Source organism: Castor canadensis, chromosome 4 (assembly GCF_047511655.1).
Source record: "Castor canadensis chromosome 4, mCasCan1.hap1v2, whole genome shotgun sequence".
Classification (NCBI taxonomy): Eukaryota; Metazoa; Chordata; class Mammalia; order Rodentia; family Castoridae; genus Castor; species Castor canadensis.
Genome location: NC_133389.1, coordinates 166,892,615 through 166,920,555, shown reverse-complemented (window position 1 = coordinate 166,920,555; position 27,941 = coordinate 166,892,615). Strand labels below are relative to the sequence as shown.

General features: G+C 52.0%; 1 protein-coding gene across 1 annotated transcript in view; it reads left to right on the top strand.

Moving 5' to 3' along the window:
* The window catches only part of Cfap65 (cilia and flagella associated protein 65), a 34,053-nt gene extending 8,256 nt beyond the window's left edge, over positions 1–25,797 (top strand). Inside the window, exons 6-31 of the mRNA XM_020170838.2 lie at positions 177–322; positions 755–977; positions 1,324–1,589; positions 2,414–2,614; positions 2,862–3,221; positions 4,672–4,809; positions 6,294–6,539; positions 7,027–7,251; positions 8,081–8,239; positions 8,463–8,610; positions 8,928–9,056; positions 10,073–10,286; positions 10,607–10,735; positions 16,001–16,177; positions 16,427–16,493; positions 16,668–16,778; positions 19,128–19,319; positions 19,422–19,580; positions 20,689–20,832; positions 21,061–21,174; positions 21,360–21,467; positions 22,784–22,828; positions 23,048–23,250; positions 23,698–23,829; positions 24,160–24,675; positions 25,513–25,797. Of these exons, the coding sequence (XP_020026427.2) occupies positions 177–322; positions 755–977; positions 1,324–1,589; positions 2,414–2,614; positions 2,862–3,221; positions 4,672–4,809; positions 6,294–6,539; positions 7,027–7,251; positions 8,081–8,239; positions 8,463–8,610; positions 8,928–9,056; positions 10,073–10,286; positions 10,607–10,735; positions 16,001–16,177; positions 16,427–16,493; positions 16,668–16,778; positions 19,128–19,319; positions 19,422–19,580; positions 20,689–20,832; positions 21,061–21,174; positions 21,360–21,467; positions 22,784–22,828; positions 23,048–23,250; positions 23,698–23,829; positions 24,160–24,675; positions 25,513–25,654 (4,694 nt within the window). The 3' untranslated portion in view covers positions 25,655–25,797. The remainder of the gene's footprint in view (positions 1–176; positions 323–754; positions 978–1,323; positions 1,590–2,413; positions 2,615–2,861; positions 3,222–4,671; positions 4,810–6,293; positions 6,540–7,026; positions 7,252–8,080; positions 8,240–8,462; positions 8,611–8,927; positions 9,057–10,072; positions 10,287–10,606; positions 10,736–16,000; positions 16,178–16,426; positions 16,494–16,667; positions 16,779–19,127; positions 19,320–19,421; positions 19,581–20,688; positions 20,833–21,060; positions 21,175–21,359; positions 21,468–22,783; positions 22,829–23,047; positions 23,251–23,697; positions 23,830–24,159; positions 24,676–25,512) is intronic.
* The last annotated feature ends 2,144 nt before the right edge of the window (positions 25,798–27,941 follow it).

Here is a 27,941-nt window from a genome sequence, read left to right as displayed (position 1 = left end):
CCACCCCTGACCTGGGCCTCCACCAGCCTCTCACCTTTCTCCAGCCTCTGGGATTTGCCTTCTATTATGTCACAGACTGCTTTTTCCCTGGGGACATGTTCCTGCTAGGTGCTGTTCAGCTGGAGCCAAATGGGCTCCAGTGGGTTCCCCCTAAAACTCACCCATCTCTGCCCTAGGCAAATGTGCCCAGCTGCTGGTAAGCATAAAGCACAAACGGCCAGAGGACCAGGATGTGGAGGGCTTCCAGAAGGTGTTACACTTTGGCTCCGTTGCTGTGGGCTGCACCGCGGAGAGGCAGATTAAGCTGTATAACCCATCTGCAGTATGCATAGGACTGGTGGGGATGGGAAGGGAGGCAGGAGTTCGAGCCCCTACTGTCTACCCCTCTTTTTCTCCACACTTCTGACCCAAAGCCTTGCAGAACCATGTCTGTTGAAGCACATGTGTCAACAGATGCTCCTTTCTCCTCTTAGGTGGGACTGAGCTCAGGTTTCTTCCAGCCTCCTGGAGCAATCTCTAGAGGATTCCTGAGGGTCCTGACCCCAGGACCAGAGCCAGCTCTGAGAGTATCTTTGGGAGAAGAAAAACAGTGTTCCTTTCTGGGCGTCCCCCAGGCAGAGCACATGGCTTGGCTGCTTCCTTACCCCATGCTCACACTGGCCAGTGGGCCCAGCCTCATCACTTACTGTCCCTGCCCTGGTTCCTCAGTACAATGTAGACTGCCCAACCCTGAGACCTCCCCCCCCACACACAGGTGAATGCCCCCTTCAAGATCGAAATGGTCCCAGATATGCTGGCAAAAGACCAGGTGTTCTCGTGCTCCAGAGCCCATGGCATGGTGTCCCCAGGAGAGAAGAAATGCGTGTCAGTGTTCTTCCACCCCAAGACCTTGGACAGCAGAAGAATGGACTACATCTCTGTCATTCCTTCTGGCTGTGCCTCCCAAACTCTTCTCCAAGTCATTGGTTTCTGCAGAGGTATTGGTAACCTCAGCTGACTGCACTCCCCAGCACAGAAGCAGCCCACCCAGGGTTCCCAACTTGCCTCCTGTCCCCTCAGCCTGGGTGTTTGCTGCCCCCTGGTGGCTCCTTGGGGAAGCATTGTAGACACATGGAGATACCTTCCTACCATGACCCTAGCGATGCTGGAGCTGTGCTCAGGCTGCAGGCGCTCTAGGCCAGTCCAGCCTGGTCACCTGTCTCGAGGCAGTACAACCTCCCAGCAGGGGCACCCCTTCTGAGACATTCTGTGGGAGCTGATAACCCCAGCCTCACTCAGGTGACGGGGTCTGCTCACTCACAGGGACCCATCTTCTATGCCCAGGTCCTGCTGTGTCCTTGCAGCACTACTGTGTCAACTTCAACTGGGTCAACCTTGGGGAGCACTCAGAGCAGACTCTGTGGATTGAGAACCAGTCAGACTGCTCAGCCCACTTCCAATTTGCCATCGACTGCCAGGAGAGTGTCTTCAGCATCAAGCCTGTCATTGGGACCCTGGTGGGCAAGGCCCGCATGATCTTGCGCTGTGTCTTCCGGCCCACTCACCCTATCATCTGCTTTCGGCGGGTGGCCTGTCTCATCCACCATCAGGTGAGTGGTGAGGAAAGGGGCAAGGTAGACAGTGGAAGGGGCACCCTAAGACCCACAGATGAATACAAGGCTTGGTGGGTTCTCCCTTGTATTGTGGAACCTCTGAAGCTGTCTTTTGGGTCACTTCCTCCTTCAGGGCCCCATCCAGGGTTTTGGAGGCAGAATGTGGCCAAGGGCACATATGAGGGCTCACTCAGCCAGGTGGGTGTGTCAAACTTGCCCTGATTGCTGCCACGCCAGAGGCTCTGCTACTGCTGTTGCTAGAGGGCTGAGGAGAAGCAGACTTGGACGTCACCCCACACCACATGTGCAGGGCAGAGAGCTTTGAAGTTAGAATCCAAACCTAGCCCCCTGGGCAAGGTCATACACATGGTGTGCTGACCTGTGGTTTCTGGGTGTGATGACAAGCAAGGGCTGGAATCTAGCCCATGAGTTCCCCTAGCTGGTGCCTAGGTTCTGGTCTGAATTTGTCTGCCTGGGAAGGGGTCCTGTTTCCAATTCTCATGGAGGTGCAGTATGAGCTCAGGGAGGGCTTGGGACGAGGGACAGAACAGTCAGTTTGCATACCCTGAAGTGTAGAATTCTGGTCTGGGTAAGCTCTTGGCTGGCTGTAGGATGGGCCAGTGAGAGGAAGGGCAGGCAGTGGCCTTGGGAGCTGGGCTACTCTATTCCTGACTTGCTCAGGACTCCTGCTGTCTCCTTAGCCAGCCAAATTGTCAGAATGTCCCCTCCACCTGCCCAGCACCTGTCCTTAGTTCAAACCCCAGCGTCCTCTTGCTCTACCACCCCTTCTGTGCCCCATCACACCTGGATAAATGTCACAGGATCCACTGTTCCTGGACCTGATTGGAACCTGCCACTCAGATAGCACCAAACCAGCCATCCTGAAGCCTCAGCATCTCACCTGGTCCCGCACACACACAGCTCGGGGCCTGGCGCTCTACCCCCCTGACATCCTGGCTGCTATGCTGAAGGAGAGGAAGCTGGAGCGGGATCAGGATGGGGCCCTCATGCTGCCCATCGAGGTACTGTGGATCCTCTGGACTCCAGATGCTCCGGTCCCCCAGGGGAGCATGCTGCCATTCCCAGATTCCTGCAGCTTTCTTTAGCAATCCCTAAAGGCATAGTTTTGTGTTCCCCAGAGCTCTGTGGGTACCACTGTAGCTGGAGGTGACCTGCATGGAGTTCTTACAGCCTTTTCTGGGAAAAAGGGGCCAGAAGGAGAGCAGCAGCAAGAAGACCGGCATGTGGGCCCTGTCTCTCCCTGTGCAGGATCTGGATAATACGTCACCACCACAGTATCCCTTTATCTCCCCCATGACGGAGTACTTCTTCGACGGCACCAACGACGTGACCATCTTTCCCCCTGCTGTCAGTATAGAGCCTGTTGAAGTGGACTTTGGTGCCTGCCCTGGGCCTAAGCCCTCCAATCCTGTCCCCCTATGCCTGATGAACCACACCAAGGGGAAGATCACAGTAGTCTGGAAGCGCAGGTCTGACTGTCCCTTCTGGGTGACCCCAGACACCTGTGATGTGCCTCCACTCAAGTCTATGGCCATGCGTCTGCACTTCCAGCCATCCTGCCCGAACAGCCTCTATGCCGTGGAGCTGGAAGCCTTTGCTGTCTACAAGGTGTGTGCATGCAGACCAGTGGAGGTGGGGAGGCATGTTCTATGCTGGACACTGAAGGGAGGGGTGGAGTTGCAGGGAGTGACGGAGGGCACTGCGGGGCCAGGCTTCTCCTACATTTTCCTTGGCTGGATGGTTCCCCTCCCCACCCCTTGCTACTGGTTTTACCCTCTCAGGCTCCTGACCCTATGTGGCTCCTCTGACATGTCTCATTCATGTGTGGCCTCTCTCCCTCCCTTCCACGAAGGAACTCAGCTGGGACAAAGCCCTTTGGAAAAATTTGGCACCCCGCAAGTAACTCTCTAGGGGTCCTGGCTAGTTCTTGAAGTAGGAAGTAGTCCCTCTAAGGGAGCTGTGAGCAGGCCAGAACCAGGACTGGAGACAGTCAAGGGCATAGGATAACAGGGGAGGGGCTTTTAGCACAACTCCCTTGGTCAGGAACTTCAGCACACAGGCTGTCCCCAGCCTGCTATGGTGGTCAGTCTTTTAGTCCCTATGTGCTTCCAGGTAGCCCTGCTTTCTCAGCTTCTCTGCTCTGCCCATATGCTGGTCTTTCCTAGTGGTCCAGTGCTGGTGTTAGGCTGGAAAACAATAAAGCTGACAGTCAAGGTCAGAGTCACTTACCAACTGTGTGACGTTGGGCAAGTTTCTTAATATTTCTGGCCCTGGCCTTTGCATCTATAAACTTGGGGCCACATCTGAACTTTTAAGGAGGTGTTTAATTGCCGCCTGTTCACATATGTTGGCAGTGAGTAGAGAGGGTGGTGGAGGTGTGTAGGACTAAAGCCATGGACTCCTGGCTGGCCAGGAGTGAGCACATCATATTTTTAAGTTGAAGCTCTAGACCTGCCCTGTCCCTAAGTCAGTCATCAGCCACACATGGCACCTGAAATGTGGCCGGTCCAAATAAAGATGTGCTCTAAGTATGAAATGTACCCAGATCTCAATGACTTATTATGAAAAGAATGCAAAATATCTTATCAATAATTTTAACGATGATTGTATGTTTAAATGATAAGATTTTGGATCTATTGGGTTGAATAAAATATTTTAAATAAATTACTGAAATTAATTTCACGTGTTTTACTTTTTTCATGTGGCCGCTGGAACATTTAAAATTGCATTTGTGGCTGGTGTTTGTGGCTCACGTTATATTTCCATCGGCCAGCGCTTCCCTGGGCTCATTCTTACAGAATGAATGCCTCTTTCACATCCTACCTAACCCCCATCTGGGCAGCCGTAGGGACTACAGAGAGAGGGTGCTTAGAACAGGGCCTGGCTCATGGTGGGAGGGGCTGTGTACAGCTGTTGTTCTCTGCAGTCTTCCCTGGGCTCCTCCTTCCTGTGCCCAATGGAGGATCTCAGCAGCATGGGGGCAGGGAGGGGACAAGGTGGCTACCTTCTAGGATTGGACACCAGGCTCTAAGCTTCTTCATGGACTGGCTCCCTGCAGGTCTTACAGAACTACACTAATATTGAGGAGGACTGTACTGTGTGCCCGTCCTGGTGTCTGAAGGTGCGGGCTCAAGGCCATAGCTATCGTGCTGCCTTAGAGCACCACATCCCCCATTATTCTCTGGATGCACCCAAGGTGAGAATAGCCCCAGCAGCAATGGGAGTGGGTTGTGGGGTTGGACTGTGGATCCCTCTTTTCTTCTCTGATGGCTTCACAGATACATTCCCACACCCGCACTGGCCATTCTGGGAATCTGGGATGAGGACAGTCTGGGGATGGGACCCCATCTGAGGTACCCTTTTGGTCCTCTCACTCTTGGGTTTAAAACTCTTTGCTCTTTTATCTGTCTGTGCCCCAATCACCAAACACCTGCCAGGCCTCACATCCAAAGTTAGGCCCCTAGGGATATGACAGCCCAAACCATGAGCCTTGTCTTTACAGAGTACTCCGTGGTGGGGGGCGAGGGTGGGGAGCAGTTTCTGAATTCCCAGGCCTTGCTTCAGGCCCTTGGAGGTCCTGTCTGACCTCAGAAGCAGGATAATGTAGAGCTGAAAAGTGCAGGGCCTGGGACCAGGCTGCCAGCTGCCAATTCTGCTGTGGCCTCATGCCTCCTCCCAGTTTCCAGGGCCATCATCAGTTTTTTTCATTAGTCTTCTAGTTGCTGGAAAGCTGCCACGTTGACACCCATGGCCGGAGGTGGTCCTGCTTCCCCCAGCTATACTTTTGCCCTCCAATCCCAAATCTACACCACCCTGATATCCAGCTCAGGTGCTTCCCCTTCCCAAAGCCCTGCCTGACTCACAGACTTCTTGCTGACTCCCTCAGTCCCCTTTCTTTGGCAGCTGCTCCCCGTGGTCTGTGGTGTTTGCTATAGCCCAACAGATTCCAACCCTATTGCTCCTGTACTGACTCACACATGCACTGTTGCCCCAGCTGGGTGGAAAATTAGGTCAGGAATTATAGAGCTTGTGTTTTGTAGTCTGGTCGGTTCTTAGCCTAGTGCTGGCCACAGCTCAAGGAGAGTTTGGGAGCTGGGACAGTAGGGGTTGGCTCCCCTCAACCACCTGCATGAGAATCATTTAGAAGGGGCTGAAGCCCAGCATGGTGGTGCGTGCCTGTAATCCCAGGTACTCAGGAGGCAGAGGATCAAGAGTTCAAGGCTAGCCTGGGCTAATTTAACAAGACCCTAATTCAGGAACAAAATACAAAGAAACACTTGCCTAGCATGTGTCAAGCTCTCTGGGTTCAATCCCCATTTGCAAATTTAGAAAGGGGTTAGGGAGGAGCCTAACTTCAAGATTTTGGAACAGGATCTCCAAAAGTGGTTATCCAAAGAGTGACTCCTCTACCTTAGGGACAGGACTTGGAGGCCTGAGTTTCTGTGGACCTGTGGCAGCCCAAGCTCTGTCTGGAAGTCTCTGGGGGACAGAAACATTCTTTGGTGCCAGACTTTGGTCTCTCTCAATTTCTGCTATCAGGGCTTGGCTAGGCCATGTGCAGGCATCTTGGATCTCCCTGGAGATAGCCACACTTAAGCTCACGTGAATGGCCCTGAGTGTGTGTGTCAGGGTGGAGATCTGAGCAGGGCTCCCCTTTCCTCTTTTCCCCTCTACCCTCAGCTGTTTCCTGCTGTGTCCTCCGGCGAGTCTTCCTACCGCAGCTTGCTTCTGGTCAATAAAGGCCCCATGCTACTGACCTTCAGCCTGGTCCCCAAGACTGGCTTAGACATCACCCTCCGCCCCACATTGGGGCTCATAGTTCCTGGGGCCCACCAGATCTTCCTTGTCAGCACCTGCCCCAAGGGCACCTCCTGGAAGCAGCACATTTTCTACCTTCAGTTCAACTTTTACCCCCAGTATCGCCAGGTAGGAAACAAGGGTAGGAGAGCTGAGTCCTTGGGAGTGGGTCACAATCTTGGACTTCTTTTTTCAAAATCATATTCTGGGGTTGGCCTTTAAGGCCCCCATAAAGTAGCCGGAAGACCAGTCTTCTAGGAAGTGACCTTGTAGAGAGGCCCTTTAGTTCCTTCCACCACTAGGGACCTGTCTACCTCATGAAGTCTGGTACCAAGACTAAGGGTTCAGAGATGCCAGGCTCACCTGCAGATGGTAGAGGGGGTGTTTGGAGCCACCCTAGGGTTGGGGTCTGGATGATGTACTCACATCTGACCCCATGAAATTGTCTGTACCAACTCTACCGGTCCCTGAGTTCTTTTCGATCCACCCAGGCTGGCATAGGGCCTTTGCTGCCCCCCTCTAAGTGGGCAGTGCTGCCTACCCATGGTCTCCTGGACCTGTGGGGGGTCTAAGACCTCGAGGTAGATCAGGCACCGCTCTCCTTCCTCTGGCCTAGGAGGTAAACATGCAAAGCAGGGAGGAGCCACTCCAACTGAAGCTGGATACCTGCAAAAGCATCTTCTTCAAGCCCACCTGGGTGGGCTGCTCCTCCACCAGCCCCTTCACCTTCCTCAACCCCTCACGTCTGCCCCTGGAGTTTGAGTGGAGGGTCTCCCAGCAGCACCAAAAGACGCTGGCTGTCCAGCCCTCCAGAGGGCTCATCCATCCCAACGAGAACCTTGTGAGTACTCTGGCCCATTGCCAAGGGTCACCTTCACCTTCATCATCTCTCACTCATGGTTCTCATGGGCTATGATGTGAACCCACCCATTTGATCCACAGTAACCTCGAGAGTAGGTATTAAGATTACCACTGTTGCCACCCTCATTTTACAGAGAATTCAGACTTGGGGGGGATGAGTCAGTTACTAAATTGAGGTTAAGATGTGGAGGGTGGAGCTAGAAACAGTATTTCTGACGCCAGGCCCTACAGCATATCCACATTCCATCATCCATGGTTCCCAAAGCAGGGTGGTCTGGAGCAACTGTATTTAGGGCCAAACAGGTGGTCCCAAATGGGTGAGGAAAGGGAATCTCAGAGGTCACAACTGAAGCACGGGCTGTAACCCAAAACAGCAGGCCTTGTCTCTAGCCTAGAACCTTAAAGGCTAGTTGCAAAAGTCAGACTTGGAGCAAGAACCACCAAGACATGGTGTCTATAAGTGCCTAGGGACAGTAAAAGGTGACGTGAGAGATCACACAGACTCAGGAGATGGCTCAAGTATTCATGTCCCAGCTCTTGCCCTTACCGGCTGTCTGACCTTGGACCAGTTATCCCACTTCTCTGAGGTTCCAGTTTATCATCACAAAATGAGTCTTGAAAATAAGGCCACTGGCCTGCCGTGAGAACATAGAAGCGAGGGGCTCTGGGAGACACGTGTAACGTAGCATACGTAGATACTTAGAACGCATTAGCAGAGTTGGTACCCTGCAATGGGACCTCCACTGGTCAGGATTCTGGGGAAGGGGGTTCTGGAGGCCTCCATGCAGGGACTATCGCTGTGACCCCAGACACTGACATGGATCTTCAGCCCTTTGGAGGAGACCAAGTACCTGTTCCGAGTAGGAATATGGGTCTGGGAAGCTGGCCTGCCTCCAAACACCAAGCCTCGAGCCACCATGCACTACAGGATCCGACTGGTGGGCATGGGTGTCACCAGCAGCCTCTCTGTGAGTAGGAGGGGTTTCAGCAGAAGAGGGCTGGGATGGGGGCTAGGATCAGACATGAGGGAAGGTCCCAGATGCCCAACTCCAAGAGGGGAGGGAACAGGAGCCCTCTAGCTGTGCCACCCCTAGACCTGCCCTTCCTTGGGGATGCTGTGAGGATGGGTGTGGGAAAGCAGGGTTGGAGGGCCTGGGGTTGCCCTTGCCAGATGGATGGCTGTGGCCTCAGGCAAAGACAAAGGATTTGGACTTCGGGAGCATACTGGTAAACAGCAGGCAGTCCAGGAACCTGGTGCTCCTGAACGACGGCAACTGCACCCTCTACTACCGCCTGGTCTTGGAGCAGCACAGGCCTGAGGGCCTTGATGAACCCCCGGGTACTTGGGCCTGGAGCCAGGGAGGTGTATGTGCGGGGATGGTGGTGGTATTGCTTAAGACAGGCCAACTATACTGCAGTCTGGGTCAGGCGGAACAGAGCTGAAGGCCTGGTGCTTCCAGATTCTAGCTGAATGAGTGGCAGATGCTGTCTCATACCAAGAAGTGTGGCCCCTCTGTCCTAGTCTTGGAGGAGATCTGCTCCCTGTTTGCTGGCTTGGGGCCTGCTCTCAACCAGTGCCCTGCTGGCCCAGGGGAGGGTATCTGAGAAGGAGCAGGAGGCCAGGTGGCCTCTACCCACTGACTCCTCCCCTTGCAGCTCTGCAGCTGGACCGCTCCGAGGGGAGCATGCCACCTCACTCTCAGGACAACATCTGCCTGACTGCCTGCCCTAAGCACCGGTGTCAGTACTCCTGGACCATCAGCTACTGTCTCCTGTCTCACAGAGGTACCTGGGCCCCAGAACAGAAAGTCAGGATTTGGGAGGGCAGAAGGGAGCAGAGAGCTGTGTGAGGCAGGGCCAGGGGCACTCTGGGGGCACAACAGCTGGTGGAGTGACTGGAGAAATGCTGGACTGTGCCTGTGGAGTCTGCTTGGATGTCCATCCAGGCAGGTGTCCACACTTGTGTATATCTGAGCTGCGGATGACTTGTCCTGCAGAGTTAGGAAGACTGTTGATTTCCTCAGTCTCCCTGGGCCTCAACCTGCTCCTTCATGATGTAGAGGTGTTACCAGCCTGCCCCACGGCAGGTCGGAAGGCAGTGAGGACTCCATGGCATTGGATCCTGCCTCCCACACTTGTTAGCCATGTGGTCTTAGCAAGTTGTTTCGAAGCCCTGTGCCTCAGTTTTCTCATCTGCAAAACTGGGATAATAATGGCACAAGGGCCATGAAATGTATGTATGAAGTAACAATACATGCCACTGCATGGACCTTGAAAACATGGTGCTAAGTAAAGAAGACAGCCACAGAAACCACACATTGAATGATTCCATTTGTTTGAAACATCCAGAATAGAAAGAAACATACGGACATAAAGTAGATTAGTGGTGGCCAGGTAAAGGGGGAGGGATAGAGGGAGAATAATGGCTAATTGGTACTAGGTTACTTTGGTGGGTGATAGAAATTTTCTAAAATTAGACAGTGCTGATGGTTGTACGACTGTCTGAATAAACAAAAATCACTGAACTGTATATCTAAAGGGTAGATTTTATAGTACATAAATTATGTCTTAATAAAGCTGCTACTGAAAATTAGTTTGAAAACTAATAGTGGTGCACATTAAATGCAAGGACAGTACTTCACACATAGAAAGTGTCAGGCAAGGGTTAGCTGCTGTTGGAGATGTCCTAGAGCCTCCTAGAGTCTGAGGCATGGTCACTGCTCCAAAGCAGGTCCTGTATCCCCACTCCGGAGAGAGCTGGGAGGTGAGCCCCCTCCTCTCTCCCACTCCCACGCCCCCAGATAATAAAGTTGGCAAGCAGCAAGAGCTGTGTCATGTCTCCCTGGAGGCTGTGTACCCCTTACTCTCCATCCTGGATGGCTGCTCCATGGGCAGTGCCAAGGGCATCACCCGGAAACACCTATGGCGCCTCTTTTCCCTGGACATGCTCAACAGTTACTTGGCACGTGACCCCACCCCCTGGGAGCTCACCTACAAGGTGCCTACCAGGCACAGGTGAGCTGGGCCCCAGGGCAGGGGCAGGGTCTACTGGGGATGTTCATGGAGCTGTCTACCAACACCCCAGCATTAGGCCCTTTTCAAGAAGCTGCTTCTTACCTTTTCAGGGTGGGTCCCAAATTCTTACCTATCCCTGGTGGGGCTTGGGGAGGCAACGATTGACTTAAGGGCTGAAGAACCATCCCACCCCTGCCCCCGAGTCCCAGATTCTCCGTTTTGCACTTAGGGGTGAACAGTACCCAAGCCAGCCACCCCAGGGAAGATCTCCACCCTATCCTCAAGCCTAGCTTTGAGTCCATTTCCTCTGCTTCACACAGCACAAGCCAGATGCCTCCTGTCTTCACCCCTTTGAGGCTTGACTTCAATTTTGGGGCAGCACCACTCAAGGCTCAACCCTCTGTGGTGCTCCTGGTGCTAAAGAACAGTGGAATGGTACCCTTGGACTGGTATGGCTGGCCTGAGGGGCTGCTGGAGGGTGGTATAGGGGTCATGGCTCTAGAGACTGGATGGTCGGAAGAACTGCCTTCTCTTGCATATGAGAGACCTGGTGTCTGTGAGGAGTGTGTCCTGATGGCTGTGGGGCCTGAGTGCAACTAGGGTCACCCAGCAGAACTCAGGACCTGTTGCTGGTGAATGTTGTCAGTGGGCACAGGGCGGAGTGGGATTGTGCGGATGGAGACTGGGCACAGCTGTCTCAGATACCCAGTGAACAAGCAGCGTCTCTGCACAGCTGCTGCATGCCAGGCCCTGTGCTTTTTCCCGCTGTCACAGCAGCCCTGTGAGAACGTTCTCTTCCAACCTGTTGTGACTGGGGCCCAGGATCAGTGGGCTAAAGACTCAGCCAAGGCTATTTATTAATGGGCAGAGCCAGGTTCAAACCCGGCTGTGTCCAGCTCCAGAGCCTCTGCATACACTTTTTAGTCAGGAAGAAGGTTGGAGGTGCTTCTGCATGTCAGGATCATCTAGGCACTGAGCTGCCTGGTACAGGGGGTGGGCCCGAAAGGGGCAAATTAAGAGCGTATGAGGGCTAGTGGTAGAGATCAGGAGGATTGCAGTTTGAAGCCAGCCTGGGCAAAATCAAAGAGAGACCCTATCTCAAAAATACCCAACACACACACACAAAAGGCTGGTGGAATGGCTCAAGTGGTACAGCACCTAGCAAGCATGAGGTCCTGAGTTTAAACTCCAGTAATGCAAAAAAAAAAAAAACAAAAAATAAAAAACAAAAAGAGTGTATGGGGAAGACAGGAATGTCCACAGATGGACTTGTCCACAGTGTGGTCAAGCAAAGCTTGGTGCTGTAGGGAGAGTGGAGCCTGGCTGCACAGCAGGCTGCACTTTGCAAGTCACAGTCACAGGGGGTCAGGACTAAAGACCTGAGCCCGCCTTTTCCTGTGCGCCACTATCCTGACATTGGGGCCTAGAACCTGTGTCCAATAAACACCCTGCTTCTATGCCAAGGCTTGTTCCTGTTCTTCCTCCCTGCCTCTGCCACGCACCTGGATTTCCTAGTAACTGTCCTTTGAGGACGTCCAACTTTGCTTGGCTAATGAAAGCTTAAAAAGAAGGGATCAGGATGGAGAGAGAACCAGGGTCCAGGCTGGGAATGATGGAAGGATGAGTGCAGAGACGAAAATGGGGGCATCTGTGGTCAGAACCTGCCTGCCTGAACAAAGCGGGGCTTGGTTTGGGAACACTGAAGAAGGCGAGGCTGTACTGTCAGGTGTGCAGTGGTTACTCCCTGTGCCCTGCCCCACCCCATGGGGGAGTGAGATGGGAAGGCTGGCTCATTAAACGCCTCCTGTCTGGGAAGTAGTGGACTCTGAGTAACTGAGGACTGCTGGCCCAGAGTAACTGGGGAAGCATGGCAGGGTTGTTAGCTTGATGAGAAAGGCCCAGGGCCTGCTTTGAGCCCTGGGTTTGCCACTCACTGGGCTCTTAAGAGGGCCAACAGCCAAACTCTACAGGGCTCAGGGAACAGGGTATTTTGGTAGACGCAGGCACGCGGCTCACACTCTCTGTGGAGAGGGTCCAGGCTGTTGGAAACCTAGGCAGGAGGAAACCCAGGCACAGTGCCTGCTGGGCTGGGCCTGACTGGCAGGAAGTGCAGGAAGCCTGGCAGTGCTTTTTCCAGTTTCTTCCAGAGTTCTGAGCAGCCTGACTATGCTGTATTTGATGCGTTGTGTGTTTCCTTTCAGTTTTCTTAGAAGACTATTTTTGCAAATCCTAGCCTCTCTGCTGAACTCATAAAGAACAGACGGAGGGGTTTATTGCTGCCAGGACCAGTTGGACGGGGGAGTGTGTACTTGGCCTGGACACTGCAGCAGGCAGGATGGAGAACCGCAAGTGGGAGGGGTGTCCCCAAGGAGCAGGGAGCTAGCCATGCAGCTGCCTTCTCCCTGAGCCTTCTCCTCCTGATACCTCTGTTCTGCTCGGCCCTAGGATGTGGGATGTGTATGGCTGTGCATTTAAGGACAGAATCCCTTATAGAGGTCAAATATGCTGGTTAATGTCATTTGTTCACTTACGTGCTCTTTAGTTCATTAGCTAAGCCCTTACTGGATGCTTCCTAGGTTCAGGCTTCAGGCTGGTCTTCAGAACACAAATGTGGACTAGCCCACTCCCTGACTCCTCCACGCAGAAGGGGACTGGCAAGAGGAGCCTCCAGAAGCAGAGTGATATGTTCTACGAAGGAGTGCATAGCACTCAGAGGGCCATTCTCCCTGTTTGGTGGGGTGGGAGTAGGGACATCAGAAAGACCTCCTGTAGAAACTACAATGGAGCTAGACCCCCCTCCCTGGGGTGGAGGGGACACAGGCTTCGAGGAGCCTTCCAGAAGACAGGATATAGTGAACATGAGTGGGGCTGGAACAGTGGGAGGGAGGGAGGAAGGGCCTTGGAGAGGTGGCCAGTCACCAGGACATGCAGGGCCTAGAGTCCTCCTTTGGGGAGTTTGGACTTTTTTCCTGAGGGATGGAAGTGACATAAACTGGGGGTGGGGGCAAAGGCATGACCAGCTTTCCATGACCTCTCTCTCTGATCTCCCAGAGGAGATCAGAGGAGGATGGGTTAGCAGCTTGCAGCAAGGGGACAGTAGGAGATTGTTACTGTCCTCCAGATTACAAGGAAGGGCACCCACAGTAGAGGACAGATGGAGAAAGGGGTGGAATTACTTAGGAGGGAGACTGGTTGAGGGGAGTATGTGCAAAAAACACAATCCAGAGGACTCTGAAATAGCAAGGTCTCCAATTCTGCCACTAATCAATGTCCCCCAATAAAATAAAGAAAGCAGTTTCCCCTCCTGCAGCAAGTCAGATGCTAAGGATGATGGAAGAAAAGTAGGAGTCCTTCAGCTCCCCACATACAGACATGTGGATGCACTTAGCATCATTCTTTGCTCTTTCATCTTTTAATAATAATTGCATAATGCTACACAGAATACTTTGTAGAAAATATTTTGAGTCAGCATTCTATCAATAGCTTTTCCTACATATCAATATATATACTGCTACTTTTAACAGTTGCATATTCCACAATATAAAAGGACCATAAGTCATTAAACCACTCTTTTGCTAGAAGACTTTGTTTGTTTGTTTGTTTGTTTCTTTCTTTCTTTCTTTGTGTTACGGGGGCTTGAACTCAAGGCCTACACCTTGAGCCACTCCAGTGCCCTTGCAAACGATTTTGCCTGGATTGGCTTTGAACCATGATCCTCCTGATCTCTGCCTCCTGAGTAGCTAAGATTACAGGTGTGACAAGGGAGGGGTGAGGATAGGTAAGACACCTAAAAAACTAGCTAGCATTTGTTGCCCTTAATGCAGAGAAACTAAAGCAGATACCTTAAAGCAACTGAGGCCAATAGGAAAAGGGGACCAGGAACTAGAGAAAAGGTTAGATCAAAAAGAATTAACCTAGAAGGTAACACCCACGCACAGGAAATCAATGTGAGTCAATGCCCTGTATAGCTATCCTTATCTCAACCAGCAAAACCCCTTGTTCCTTCCTATTATGGCTTATACTCTCTCTACAACAAAATTAGAGATAAGGGCAAAATAGTTTCTGCGGGGTATTGAGGGGGGGAGCGGGAGGGGGTGGAGTGGGTGGTAAGGGAGGGGGTGGGGGCAGGGGGGAGAAATGAACCAAGCCTTGTATGCACATATGAATAATAAAAGAAAAATGAAAAAAAAAAAATAAAATGATCAACACAAAAAAAAAAAGAAAAAAAAAGATTACAGGTGTGAGCCACTGGCACCTGGCTTTGTTTCTATTTTTTGAGATTTTTTTTTTTTTTTGTCACTGCAAAGAAAGTTGCTAAAAAGAAAACGTGTGTGTGTGTGTCGGGGGGTGTGCTTTGATTCCTACTGGTTAATTCACAAAAGTAGAATTTCTGGGTTAGAGGAAATGTGCATTTTTAATTCTTTTCTCAGTACTGAGGTCCAACTCAGGAGGCTCTAACACTCAAGCCACTCCCCAGCCCTGAACTTTTTATCCTAATAAACGCTACCAAATTTCTTTCCAAAACATAGCAGCAGTTCCCTTTCTTGCCATCAGCATCTGAAGATGTCTGCTTATCTACACTTACAACATTGGATGCATTTTTCACATTTCTGTTGTGAAAATTTGAGAATGACTCCTTGTGAGAGTTTTGGTTTGTGTGTTCCTGCCTCTGTGATGGGGCTTTTTCCCTCAACCCCCCACCCCCCACCCCCGGTACTGAGAGGTTGAACTCAAGGCCTTGTGCTTGCTAGGCAGGAGCTCTACCACTTGAGCCACTCATCAGCCTTTTCTGAGATAGGGTCTCACTTTATGATCAGGCCAGCCTGGACTGTGATCCTCCTATTTGTGATTCCCCATGTAGCTGGGATGACAAGCATGTACCATAGCACCCAGCCATTGATTGAGATGGGGTCTTGGGAACAATTTTTTGCCTGGGCTGGCCTTGAACCACTATTCTCCTGATCTCTGCCTCCCAAGTAGCTAGGATTACAGACTTGAGGCACTGCACCTGACCTGATGGGACTTTTTGGATGTACATTAACTGTTTTCTTTTTCTTTTCTGGATGCTCCTCTGTTCCCATCCTTGTCCCAGTTTGCTGTTAGGGCCAGTTCCATGCCATCTTGCTGAAAGGGAGGAGTTCTCCTTTCAAATTGTAACCTTGGGACCCCTTTGCACTAGTTTTGTCAGCAGGTTGGAGTGCAGTTACTACTTTCCTGCAATACAAGGGATTAAAAACACTAACTCTGCACACAGCCTAGCTCGTTTCAATAGTGCCAGCCCTGCTGGGCACCAGTTCTCCACTCTGTGCCCAAGCTGGCCTCAACACTCTCCCTTCTAGGGGCTGCTGAGTAGTGCTGCCAGTATCCCTGGGAGCCTCAACTGGCACCTTCCTAAGAGCTTATTGAAGAAGGGTTAGTGGGCAGCTCTAACAGGCCCATTTATACAAGTGACCCCTTGGTCCCTGGCAACCACAGGGTGCCTTTAGTCACCATGGCCCAGCTTTTGTTCTCTGGTTCAGGGCCCTTATGAAATGAGAATTCACACAGCCACATTTGGTCAGCCATACGTGGCCCAGCCTGCCAACTAAGGGCATGAATTTCAGGAGGCATGACAGAGACCTCCATCTATCCTGCGGGGCTCAGACGCCCCCTCTCCACTCTGACTGGCTCATCCTTTGCATGGCTTTACCCCCTTGCTTCCCATCCCCTCTCAGGGCCTTCCTGTTTCCAAGTGATCAGCAGATTGACCTGGAGCTATGGGCAGAGCAAGCAGAGTTTAACCGTACTGAGCTCCACCAAATGCGAGCGGAGGACAATAAGCTCTTCTCCATCAGCCCCAAGGCTGGGAGCCTGAGTCCTGGACAGGAGCAAATTGTGGAGTTCAAATACAGGTGCTCCTCCACCCCCTGCTCTTTACTTCTCCTCCAGGAAACCCTTCCCTGCACTTTCTCTGTGGGACTCCAGGCTATCTGATTGGCCATCTCTCTGAGAGGCCATCCCCTGCCTGCGACGTCTAATGTTCTTGCCTTAAGTCTCCCTCAGGGGCTAGCTGACTCAAAGCCACAGGTGTTTCATGTCATTTGTTCTTCCTCTCAAACCAGGCTCAGAGCTCACTCCTGGATTTGTCTTCTCCCTTCCAGCCACCTGTTCGTCGGCACTGATTGTCTCCCGGTGCTCTTCAAGGTGTCACATGGCCGGGAAATCCTGGTGAGGCCCCAGCACCCTGGTCCTGCCCTGGTCTCAGGCTGGAGAAGGACTTGCTGGACAACCAAGAGAGGGGCAGAAAATGGTGCCCCCTGGGAATCTGGGACACTGATCTCTCTGCTGGGTATGCCAGTTCTTCCCAGGAAAAGATGTTACCTATGGACTTTTTATTTCCAGCTAAATTTCATAGGTGTGACAGTGAAACTGGAGCAAAAGTATGTGCACTTCACCTCCACTAGCCACCAGTTCATCCCTGTCCCCATTGGCGATACACTGCCTCCACGGCAGGTCAGTATGGGTCTATATTCTCTGAATTGCCAAGAGGCCTATGTGTTGATCTCATCAGTCTTTGACAGGGTGATAAAGACACTGCTCTCCAGAATCACCTAAGAGGTAGGCCAGCAGGTTGAACACCCAGATTGGACAACGGGGGGGATGCTAGGCCAGAGGTTTCCTGGTTCTAAGCCCTTTTGCCAGGCTCAGTTTCCATGCAGAAGTGAAGGGTTTTTTCCCCTTCTAGTACAAGGTTTTTCACACTAGTATATTTTATATATGTTTATACCCTAATATTTACTTGTGGATACAACTGGAACAGAAGTATTATAAATGTAGAGCTGGGAATGTAGCCCAGCTGGGTTCCTTTCCCAGTACCAAAAAAAAAAAAAAAAAAAAAAAGCAGATGTATCATTAATGTATACTACTTAGACTCCTACATGTAAAGTACATGATATTTTCTTTTTAATTTTATTCTGTTCCATTTTTTAAATGCTGGATTTGGCACAATAAATTGATTAAGACCTGCTCCCTACTAGGCCTTAGTTACAGTTCTAAGAAGGATGTCTTTCCTGTGTAGGACAGAAATGTGAAACCTTAGAAAGCTGTGGACTTTTCTTTATCGGTGGGTGAGAATTTGGTACCTTTGGTTTGAAAATATACATTGGAAATCTCTAAGAGGGGTACATAATTTTTTCCCAAATGTTTCACAGCTGTGAAATCTCCAAACATTGAAAAGCCCATTTCCGGGCTGGAGTCTCAAACCTCTCAATCAAAAAGCCAAGAAATGGGCTTCCTGGGCTTACAGGGGGTCTCACAGCCCTAAGCTCTGTTCCCTTACCTACACCACCCTCCACCCTTCTGGCTTTCCAGCAGCCTCACTCAGGCCCATGACAGAGAAGCTGGTTTAAACTATAGGGAACAAGCAGTGCCATTTGTGGAAAGGAGATAAACTGGGGAAGGAATAGATTTTAGAGTGAAGAGTTTGGGCTTGGCCAAGTTTGAAATGCCCATACCTAGAGGGCTTGTCGGTAGACATTGGAAACCAGTTTTCTTAGTTCATTCCGATTGCTACAAGTGACCATAAACTGAGGGGGCTTATAAAGAACAGAAATTTAATTCTTACAGTTCTAAAAGCTGGGACGTACAAGATGAAGGCATGGGCAGATTTGGTGTTTTATGAGGGATTGTTCTCCTGGTTCATAGGTGGCACCCTCTCACTGTGTCCTCACATGCTAGAAGAGGCGAACAAACTCTCTTGGGCTTCTTGTATGGGAGCTGTACCCTCATGACCTATTCACATCCTAGAAAAGCCACCTATTGCATTGGAGATAAGGTTTCAGGGTAGGAAGGACATTCATATTTAGCCCATGGCTCTGGAAATCAATGAGGGGGCCAGACTGGAGAAGTCAAAGCCAGCATATTCAGGAGTGAGTGCTGGTCAGGACCAAATCCAAGTGAACTCTCTTTATTCTCCCTGGCTTCAGTTTTCTCATCTTTAAAAAGATGAATTGGACCAGAAGATCTTGGGTTTCCTCCCTCCCTGCCTCCCTCCATCCCTCCCTCTCTCCCTCCTTTCTTCTGTTCCTTCCTCCCTCCCTCCCTCCCTTCCTTCCTTTTTTGCAGTCCTGGGGTTTGAACTTTATCTCCAGCCTTTTTTGCTTTAGTTATTTTTTGCACAGAGTCTTTCATTTTTACCTGAGCTAGCCTCAAACTGAGATCCTCCTACCTATGCCTCCCACATAGCTAGAATTATAGGTTTGAACCACCATACCTGACTTGTTGATTGAGATGGGAATCTTACTCACATTTTGCCTGGGCTGGCCTTAAACCTCGATCCTCCCAAGTAGATGGAATTATAAGCATGAGCCACTGTGCACATCCTCTTCCAGGACATTCTTTGGAGTCTTGAGTACCTCAGACCTTCCTCCTACCTCCTTACCTACTTTAAACAGGTCTTCCTCTAATGGCAGACATGGAGAGTAAAGACTGGAATGAGAGCCTATAAAATGATGAAGGCTCTTGATGGTGTGTATATGGATATTCCCCTAAATTCCAACAGTAGGGACATTCATACTAGGATCCCCTTATAACTTGACAAAGGTAAGCTGAGGGCAAATAAAATAAATTTCTCTTTTACAAATAAGATTGCAAATTACCCTAAAATGTCACAGGCTGAGTACAGAGTTGCCTGCTTCTTAGATGATCAAGCCATAAGGGAATCAGAGGTCTTGAGGGGAGCTTGGGGACTCTTGGGGTGACTGTAAAGATCAACCTGCCCTCCACAATGGACACAGAGTCCTTGTCTCTCTGATCTGCAGTCCTGAGCTGGTGTAAAGATCTCCTTGTTCCTGCCCCTTGCAGATTTACGAGTTATATAATGGTGGTTCGGTGCCTGTGACATATGAAGTCCAGACCAGCATTCTGTCGCAGGTTCAGGAAAAAAATTTTGACCACCCCATCTTCTGCTGCCTCAACCCCAAAGGGGAGATCCAACCAGGCACCACTGCTCGGGTCCTGTGGATCTTCTCACCTATGGAGGCCAAGACCTACACAGTGAGCAGCAGTCTCAACAATGTAGGGAGGGGGGTTGGAGCTATGGCTTCCTCCCTGGACCTTGCTCTGACCAGTGCCAACTCCACCCACTTCACTTCACAGGTGGACGTGCCTATACACATCCTGGGATGGAAGTCAGCCCTCATCTGCTTCCAGGGAGTGGGCTATGACCCTCATATCATGGGTGACACTGCCCCATTCCACAACATCTCCTCATGGGACAACAGCTCAATACATTCAAGGCTGATGGTTCCTGGACAGGTGTGGGAAAGGAAGCTGAGAAGGCCTGAGGCCTCAGAGGGTCTTAGAGCCCACAGTGGCCATCACAGAGGGCTGAGGAAGCTGAGGAGGAAATGAGATGGGGTTGAAGAGGGATGTATAGAGAGGTGAGGCCTGGAACCAGTTTTGCTGCGGCTTTAGAGGCAGCACCAGCTCCATGAGAGGCTTACCCTGCCATCTAGTGCCCACACTATTCTTGCTTGAGCCTTTCTACCTGTTGTAGTACCTTTGGTTCCAGCCTTTTCTCTGGGCATGGGACTGGGGATGTTGGAAGGTTTAGAAAGAAGGCTTCTTTTCTTCATACAAAATGGTCCCTGTCCTGAAAGTAGGTGGATTTTGCTGAAAGATACCAAGGGACAGCAAAACCACCTTTAGTTCACATGATTCTCATTGTTGGGGGCTCTAACCCATTTGTCAGCCACCCACCCATCCAACTACCCATCATGCATTTACTCCTTTATTCATCAACCCTTGCTAATCTCTGTATCCATCCATCCATCCATCCACCCTTCCATCCAGACCTCCACTGGATTCTTACTCCAGGACAAGCACTGTGGAAGCCCTGGTGACACAGAGAAGAGCCAGATAAAATCTCTTTCCTGGACATAATCAGGGTCTGGACCTAGAGAGAGTGCCCCTTCTGTGTGGTCTAAGTCTTTCCAGACATCCCTACAACACAGAGCCTATTCTGTGCCTAGATGCCAGTAACTGGTCATTATTCATTTACAACTACCCATCCAAGACTCAAATTATGTTGACTTTCTCTAAATTAGTTCTGATTCAGCCCCTTCTATGCTTACTTTAATGGATGAAGTCATAGGCTTTTGAGTGAAGTTATCTGGGGTTATTCTAGATCTGCATATGAAAGGCATTTGGAAAAGTTACCTATGCTCTATGAACCAAGATTACCACATAAGTCAAATGGGGACAACAATAGTACCTATGTGGTAGGGCCATTGTGAGGGTCAGATGCATGAAAGGCACCTGATCCAGTACCTGGCCTGTAGAAAATGCTCAGAAACTGGTACTGGTTGTAGGGTTATTATTTCTTCACCTCCCAAAGTTGCTGCTATGCTGTCTCCACCAACAGAATGTCTTCCTGTCCCAGTCTCACATCTCGCTGGGAAACATCCCTGTGCAGAGCAAGTGTAGCCGCTTGCTCTTCCTCAACAACATCTCCAAGAATGAGACAATCTTCTTCGCCTGGCAGCCGAGATCCCTAGACTTTGGGGAGGTGAGAGTCCCCTGTGCCCACAAAATCAGAGCCTCCAGCAGGGCTCCAGACTGATCCTGCCCTGTCCTATCTCACTCCATTCTATCCCATCCCACCCCATCCATTGCATCCCATCTTGTCCCATTCTGCCTCATCTCAACCTAACCCATCCCATCCCATCCTATCCCATGTCTTCCCATCCAATCCCATCTCTGTGAAACTCTAGAAACTCCTTTCCCCATTTGACAGGTATCTGTGAGTCCCATGGAAGGGGAACTAGCTCCTGAAGAGACCGTCCCATTTGTAGTGACCCTGAAGGCCTCAGTGCATGCCAGCTTCTACAGTGTGGACCTGATATGCAAAGTAGGGAGCAGCCACAGAGAGATGGGTGGAGGTGGAAATTCCTAGCCCTGGAGTAGGAGACCCAGATCCCCAGAGAGAGGCAGGAGCCGGCCCTTGGAAAGGTGGGGTCCACAACACAGCTCCAGGTCAAGCTGTAGCTGAGACCCTTCAGATCTGGGCCTTCTCTTACTTTGTGCTGGGCCCAGGTGTACCAACAGGAATTGATGAGGCAGTACCATAAGGAGCTGCAGGAATGGAAGGATGAAAAGGAGCAGCAGGAGGTGGAGTTCACCATCACAGATAGGAAGGTGAAGGTAAGGAGGCTCAAGTGGACCTCATACACCCCAATCTCCCTGACTGGGGCGGGGACAGAGGTGGTGGTCTGAGGTGGTCCTCCATGAAACCTGGCCAGCCTTCCCTAAGAGATTACATTCCACTCACTGGACGCAGCAAAGCATCACCACAGACAGCCTTCCTAAGCCACTCCCGGTGGAGAAGGCTGGTTGACCACTCCCTGCTTCACACAGCAGGATTTTGAGTGGCTGCTGCACACTGAGCACTGGGGATGAAGGGAAAACAACACAGAGTTCACCTTCAAGGATGACATTGTGGCCTAGTAGCTTTGGGCAAGGCTCTGGAAACAGATCACCAAGGTTTGATTCTGTGACCTTTGACCTCTCATTTCCTTCAACCATAAAATGAGAGTAAAATGAATTGGGGATTTGCTTCAAGATAATCCAGAGAGAGACAGATGAGACAAGATTGGTTAAATTGTTAGAGCTGAGTGATTGGATAATGGAGGACTCTGTAGCATTTGCATATGTTTTATAAAAAATAAAAGTTGAAGAACATATACTTTTTTATTTTTTGGTGGTACTGGGGTTTAAACTCAGGGCCTTATGCTTGCTAGGCAGATGTCCTATCACTTGAGCTACTCTTCCAGCCCCACCCCAAGTATTTTTAATACAAGTGAAATATCTGCTTTGTAGCATACTTGTGAGGGTTAAATAAGTGACACTCTGAGTGACCTGGGAAAGCCACTGCACTGGGGCTGGGGTGGGACACACACACACACACATATACATATGTGTGTATACATGTGTGTGTGTGTGTGTATTTGTGGGCTGTTCATATTTTAGTGGGAGGATTGATCGATATTAAACACAGACAGAGCTTCCACCTTGGTTCCTCCCCAGTTTCATAGCCTGTCCATACTGGTGTTCTTGCCTCTCCATCATGTCTGTGGCCATCACAAGGAGACACTAGAAAAGCCCTGCTTCTCCTAAAGCTTCCCCCTGTGAATACAAATCCCTTCCCAGGGGCATGGAAGGTAGACTTTCCTAATCAAGTCTCCATAATGCAGGCTGCTTCCTTGTCTCAGTGAACCCAGCACCCAGGGCACAAGGACAAGCATGTTGAGGGCAGGCTGCCCATGTGTGGTGGCATTTCCTTCTCTTTGCTTCACTCGGTTTAAGCAGATTTTCCTTGTCTACAGGCAGTGCCTAGGGAAGGTACTGGAAGAGGGTGGGACTGGGATGTGGGCAAGACCAACAGAGCCTGGTCAGCAAGGGAGGTGGAAGGGGGCATGGGCTGGGACTCATCCTAAGCAGAGGTATCTTTGCTTCCACAGAAGAGAGCTTATTGTGCAGCCTGTGGGTCTGTGAGGAGGTACAAGGTGAGGCGATAAGCTCCAGGGTCTTTGGGGGATAATTTGGGAGAGTCCTTGCTTACTCCCAGAGATTCCTCCAACTCTGGTTCCATCTCCTAGGAGGAAGGGAGAAAAGTACAGTGAGTGAGGTCACATCCCAAAGGGGCTGGCTGGGGGCTGGGTAAAGGGAACCATCAGTGATGGAAATGTAGTCCCTCTGTTATCCACGCCTCCCCCTTCCCAAAGACGCTGCCTCCCATCACAAACCAGCAACCTGTTAGTCGGCCTGCCAGCTGGAACCTGCGGATCACAAAGGAGGACGAGCCCTGGCTGTGCCCCCAGCCGCCTACGCCAGGCGTGCTCTGCCTGGGCCTCACTGCCCGAGCCCATGCCACCGACTACTTTCTGGCCAACTTCTTCTCCGAGTTCCCCTGCCACTTCTTGCACCGGTGAACTCTTGGGGAGGCAGGGGTCACTTTCCTCTAGTCTCAGTCCCCTCTCTCATTCCAGAGCAGGGGCTGCCCAGACCCAACCTTTAGCAAGGGCAAGAGCAAGTGCAGGGGCAGTGGGACCACTGGGCCCAAGATGCCCTCATTACTGCTTAGGACCTCACGGGGGGAGGGGGAGACAAAGAAATCCCCAGGCAAATCACTCAGGTCTCCTGCCCTTCCTTATTCCTCCTTTCGCCAACTCAGAGCTTCTCAAGGTCCTATACTGACCTGAGGGTTGGACTTGGCTCCCTGTGTACAGTAGTGTCAGATTTGCATTAAAGCTGGGGGTGCCTCCAACACATCTGTGTCCTCATGACTGGGCAGCTACCATTATGGCTTGTGTCCTACCCCGACCCCAGTGCAATGGCTTGCCCAGGTCACTCAGAGTGTCGTGGCCTGCCCCAGGGAGCTGCCAAAGAGGAAGGCCCCAAGGGAAGAGTCCGAGGTTTCAGAGGAAGAAACTCCCACTGACAAGGAGGCTCCTGTCTCCAGGCAGATGAAGCAGCTCCTGGTTGACTGCCTCACCACCATCATAAGGTACCAGTCCACTTCTGGGCCTTCATCCTCACTGTCTCATCTCTCTAGCTCAGTCAGCCAAAGCCCTGAAGTCCCAGAACTTCCTTTCGTGGGGCTCCTGCCCCTTATTTATGTCATTCTGATCTGCTGGCTCTGCCTGTACCATATCCTGTTCACCTATAAGAATCCATGGGACTCAAAGATGTCTTCCTCCAGGGAATCTTCTCCCCACCTGGCATCTGCTGGTGCAAACAGCAGACAAGAGCTGCCCCTTAGGGAGCTCTGAAGTCAGGGCTCTCCATGGGGTTGCAAAGCTCCTCATAGGCTCATCTCGTCTTCCCTGCCACCCAGGGGCCTGCTGGAAGACAAGAACTTCCATGAGGCTGTGGGCCAAAGCCTAATGGAGCAGGTGCCTTACTTCTGCCAGTTCTGGAATGAGCAGTCAGCCAGGTTCATGGCCAAAAACAACAACCTGTACCTAATGCCAATTCAGTCACTGACCTCTAGCAGCTTGGAAGACAAGAAAGGCAAGGAGCAGAGGGAGAACAAACAGAGATTGAAGAATAAGGAAAGAGAGGAAGAGGAAGAGGAAGAGAAGGAAGAAGAGGAAGAGGAGGGCGAAGAGGAAGAGTTAGAGGAGGAGGAAGAGGAGGAGGCAGAAGAAGAGGAGGAGGCAGAAGAGGAGGAGCTGGGCAAGGAGGAGACCAAGGAGGAGGAAGAGATAGAGGAGAAGGTAGTGAAGTTCACCTGGTCAGGGACTGAGCCCACACAGACACCCGAGTCCCAGCAGTTCCTTCAGTGGCAGCAGAACCTGAAAATCCTGGCGAAGGAGGATCAAGAAAAGGATGAGAAGGAGGCCATTGGAAGGTGAGCTACCAGGCCCAAGGGAGGGTTGGGAGGATGGCTGCCTGCAGGTTCTAGGAGGCAATGGTATATGGAGGCTGGCCTCTCCCTGTGTGTGAGTCTCTTCCTAACTCAGGCAGTGACATCCTGTTGGTAGCTTAAGGCCTGGGGGAGGGTGTTTGCAGAACAGCAAAACTGAGCTTTATTTTCTTCTGTGAGAGCGAGTTGTTAACATTTACTAACACATCACTACCAGGAGCATGGTGCTAGTCTTCAAGGTCTTTTTTTTTTTTTTTTTTTTTTGCAGTACTGGGGTTTTATTTCAGGGCCTACACCTTGAGCCACTCCACCAGCTCTATTTTTGTGGTAGTTTTTCTTCAAGACAGGGTCTCCTCTCATGAACCAGGGCTGGCTTGGAAACAGGATCCTCTTGATCTCTGCCTTGTGAGTAGCTAGGATTACAGGCGTGAGCCACTGGTGCCCAGATTCAAAGTCTTTTCAATGGGAGTCTAGAGTCAGAGAAGTACCACTTCTGGCATAGTTTCCCCTGCTTGTGGCTTTATCCTTTTTGGGATTCCCTAGGTCCCACACGGTTCCTTAGGCATCCTGTCATCACTGCCTTCATACCTGTTCTGGGATGTGTGCTACATTGCCAGGGTTTGAGTCCCACTGCACTAGCACCATGTGGACAACCTGGTCTCCAGCCACACGTGAAGCATCTACAGACTTGAAACAGGATGTCCCATGGGGGATGAGGATGTTTCAATGAAAATCTGTATAGATCCTGTGGCACGCAGGAGGTGAGCAGAGAACTAGAGCGCAGGTCTGTGGCCTTGCTAATGTTGGCCCCCCCGCCCGCAGGCTCCCCGCCTTCGCTAACCTGCAGGAGGCGCTGCTGGAGAACATGATCCGGAACATCCTGGTGGAGGCGAGCCGCGGGGAAGTGGTGCTCACCTCCCGACCGCGCATCATCGCTCTGCCACCGCTCAGCCTGCAGAGGTGAGGGCCTGCGGCAGGGGTGGGCAGGCGCTGCCGGAAGTCTCGCCCCCCATCCCTACCTGGAGCTTCTGTTTTCCAGGACAGACCCGCTGCTGCCATTGCAGTAAGGGGAGGTACCTACTGACTCATCGCTGCTGTCCACGCCCAGGCCCTCTAATGGTTGGCCCGCTAATATTCCTCCTGGTCCTTCTTCACCGCCCTCCCAGTAAAGCATCTAGCCTTTTTTTCCTGCTATATCTACCTGAACTTTATTTTTTCCAATACGAGGAAAGGCGCACGCTCGCGCGCTCTGAGAGGGGTGGAAGGTAGAAGCTACCGGAGCAGACCGTGGTGACCCCGTGGGAAAGCCAGAACTGGAAGGATGCACTTCCCGGCTCCCCACCGCAGTTTGTGCTTGTTGCCTGACTCTGGACTTGGGCTGACCAATGGAGGGAGCTGCGGGCGGGGCATAGCTGGCCCTTGTCCCAGCATAGCGTGGTGGACAGGAACCGAGGGCCAGGCTTGGTCAGCGAAACAGGTGGCCATGGGGCGGAGCACCCCTTTCCATTGCCCCATGCGTCTGCTCCGAGGCTCAGCAGCCCCATAGCCAGCCTTTTAGGATTTGCCTGGATCCCTGAACTCTGCTGAGAAGTTAGGAAGGAAGGAAAACTGAGGCACGCCGCAGAGGACTAGGAACGAGGCTCTTGGGTGCGGGTCTTGGAGAAAGCGGACCACAGAACCTACTAAGCGATTCCCACTGTGAACCAGCCCCTAGACTAGATGTTCTGCCTTCCCTAGGATATCCACATCTCTGTTCCCCTGACCCCTCCGGGCAGCCTCTGTCCTCTGGTTCCCTCCACCCAGAGGCAGGTGGGTGGAAAAGTGACATCTGGTGTTGTTCCAGAGGCGCCCAGGTCCCCAGCACCCTCCCCTCCCCCCCACCGCCAAGGCCTCGGAGGAGCTCCAGTCTCAGAGCCAGGGCGGGGGAGGGGACGCTCCGCCTTCATGAGTCAATATTTGCCCCGAGCAAACGGGCGCCCGGACAGGTGTGTGTGTGTGTGTGTGTGTGTGTGCGTGTGTGTGTGCGTGTGCGTGTGTGTGCTGTGTGTCTAAGGGCGGGGACTGAACTGGCAGTATAAGAGTGCGCTGAGCCCGGGCTCCCGCACAAGCTTCAGGGCGTGGGTTGGGGACTAAGCCAAGTGGGGTTGGGCAGGGCGGAGGGGCCGGGAAAGCCGAGTGGAGGGTGGCCAGGAAGGGAGGGGCGGGCCAGGTGTGCACCTGTGGCGGCCACCACAGCCGCCGACGTGTCAGCCACAGTTGTGCGCAGGTGAGGGCGGCAGCTAGCGGAGCGCTGTGCGGCGCTGCGCTCGCAGAAGACCAAGACCTGGAGATCATCGAGGGCCATCGCCAGGCCCCGGGCCCTCCGCTCCCGCCCCGCGACGAGCCCCTCGCACAAACCGGACCTGAGCGTTTTGTTCGTTCGGCTCGCGTGAGGCTGGGGCGGCCTCTCAGCACCAGCCCAGGGGCCCGGCCCGATCGCCACGCAGGCACCTGCCTGCCGCCGCCGCCGCCACCGCCACCGCCACCATATGGGTCTCAGAGACTATGCGCCACTCCCAGGGGAGATCCGGCTCCCATCCGGCCCCGCCTGCCATGCCCGCAGACTCTAGGCTGCCCGGCTCGATGCTGGGTCATGCGGGCTGAGCAGGTTCCGCCGGGTGGCAGAGGGAACTATGGTCGAAACAGATGGCCTTCTGGAGGTGGAAACCCCGTTTCTAGTCCGGCTCTGTCCCAGAGACTTCTGTGGCCTTGGGCAAGTCCTTTCCCAGCCTCTTCTGTTTGCACAATGAGAGGGTCGATCTGGCCTTCCGCAGGGGTAAGGGCCTCCCTTGCTTTCACGTCCTGGTTCCTGGGCTCCTGGACATACTTTAGCCCCCTGACCCTGGAAGATGGGTGCCTTTCAGGGATTAGAGACAAAAGTGTGAGGTATGGAAAACCTAGGTGCAGTGAGTTGAGAACCTTGCAGAGATATGAATCCACCCCTCTGGTTCTCTTTGGTGCTTTTGACATCCTGAGATTTCACCTCCTGCCACCTCTCTGGGTCCCTCTTTCAGTCCAAACATGTCTGAGACAGACAAATACAGGGTTCTCAGACACAGAAGCTCACCACCTTTCCCAAACTCCAAAATCTTATGTCCTCTGTGTACTCAGCTGGGGTGAGCCGGGTCTAAGTAGCCCACAGCTCTTGCAGAATCTATGGGTCATTAGCCACAACTTACACCTGGAATGGGCCCTCCCCCTTTCAGTTATCC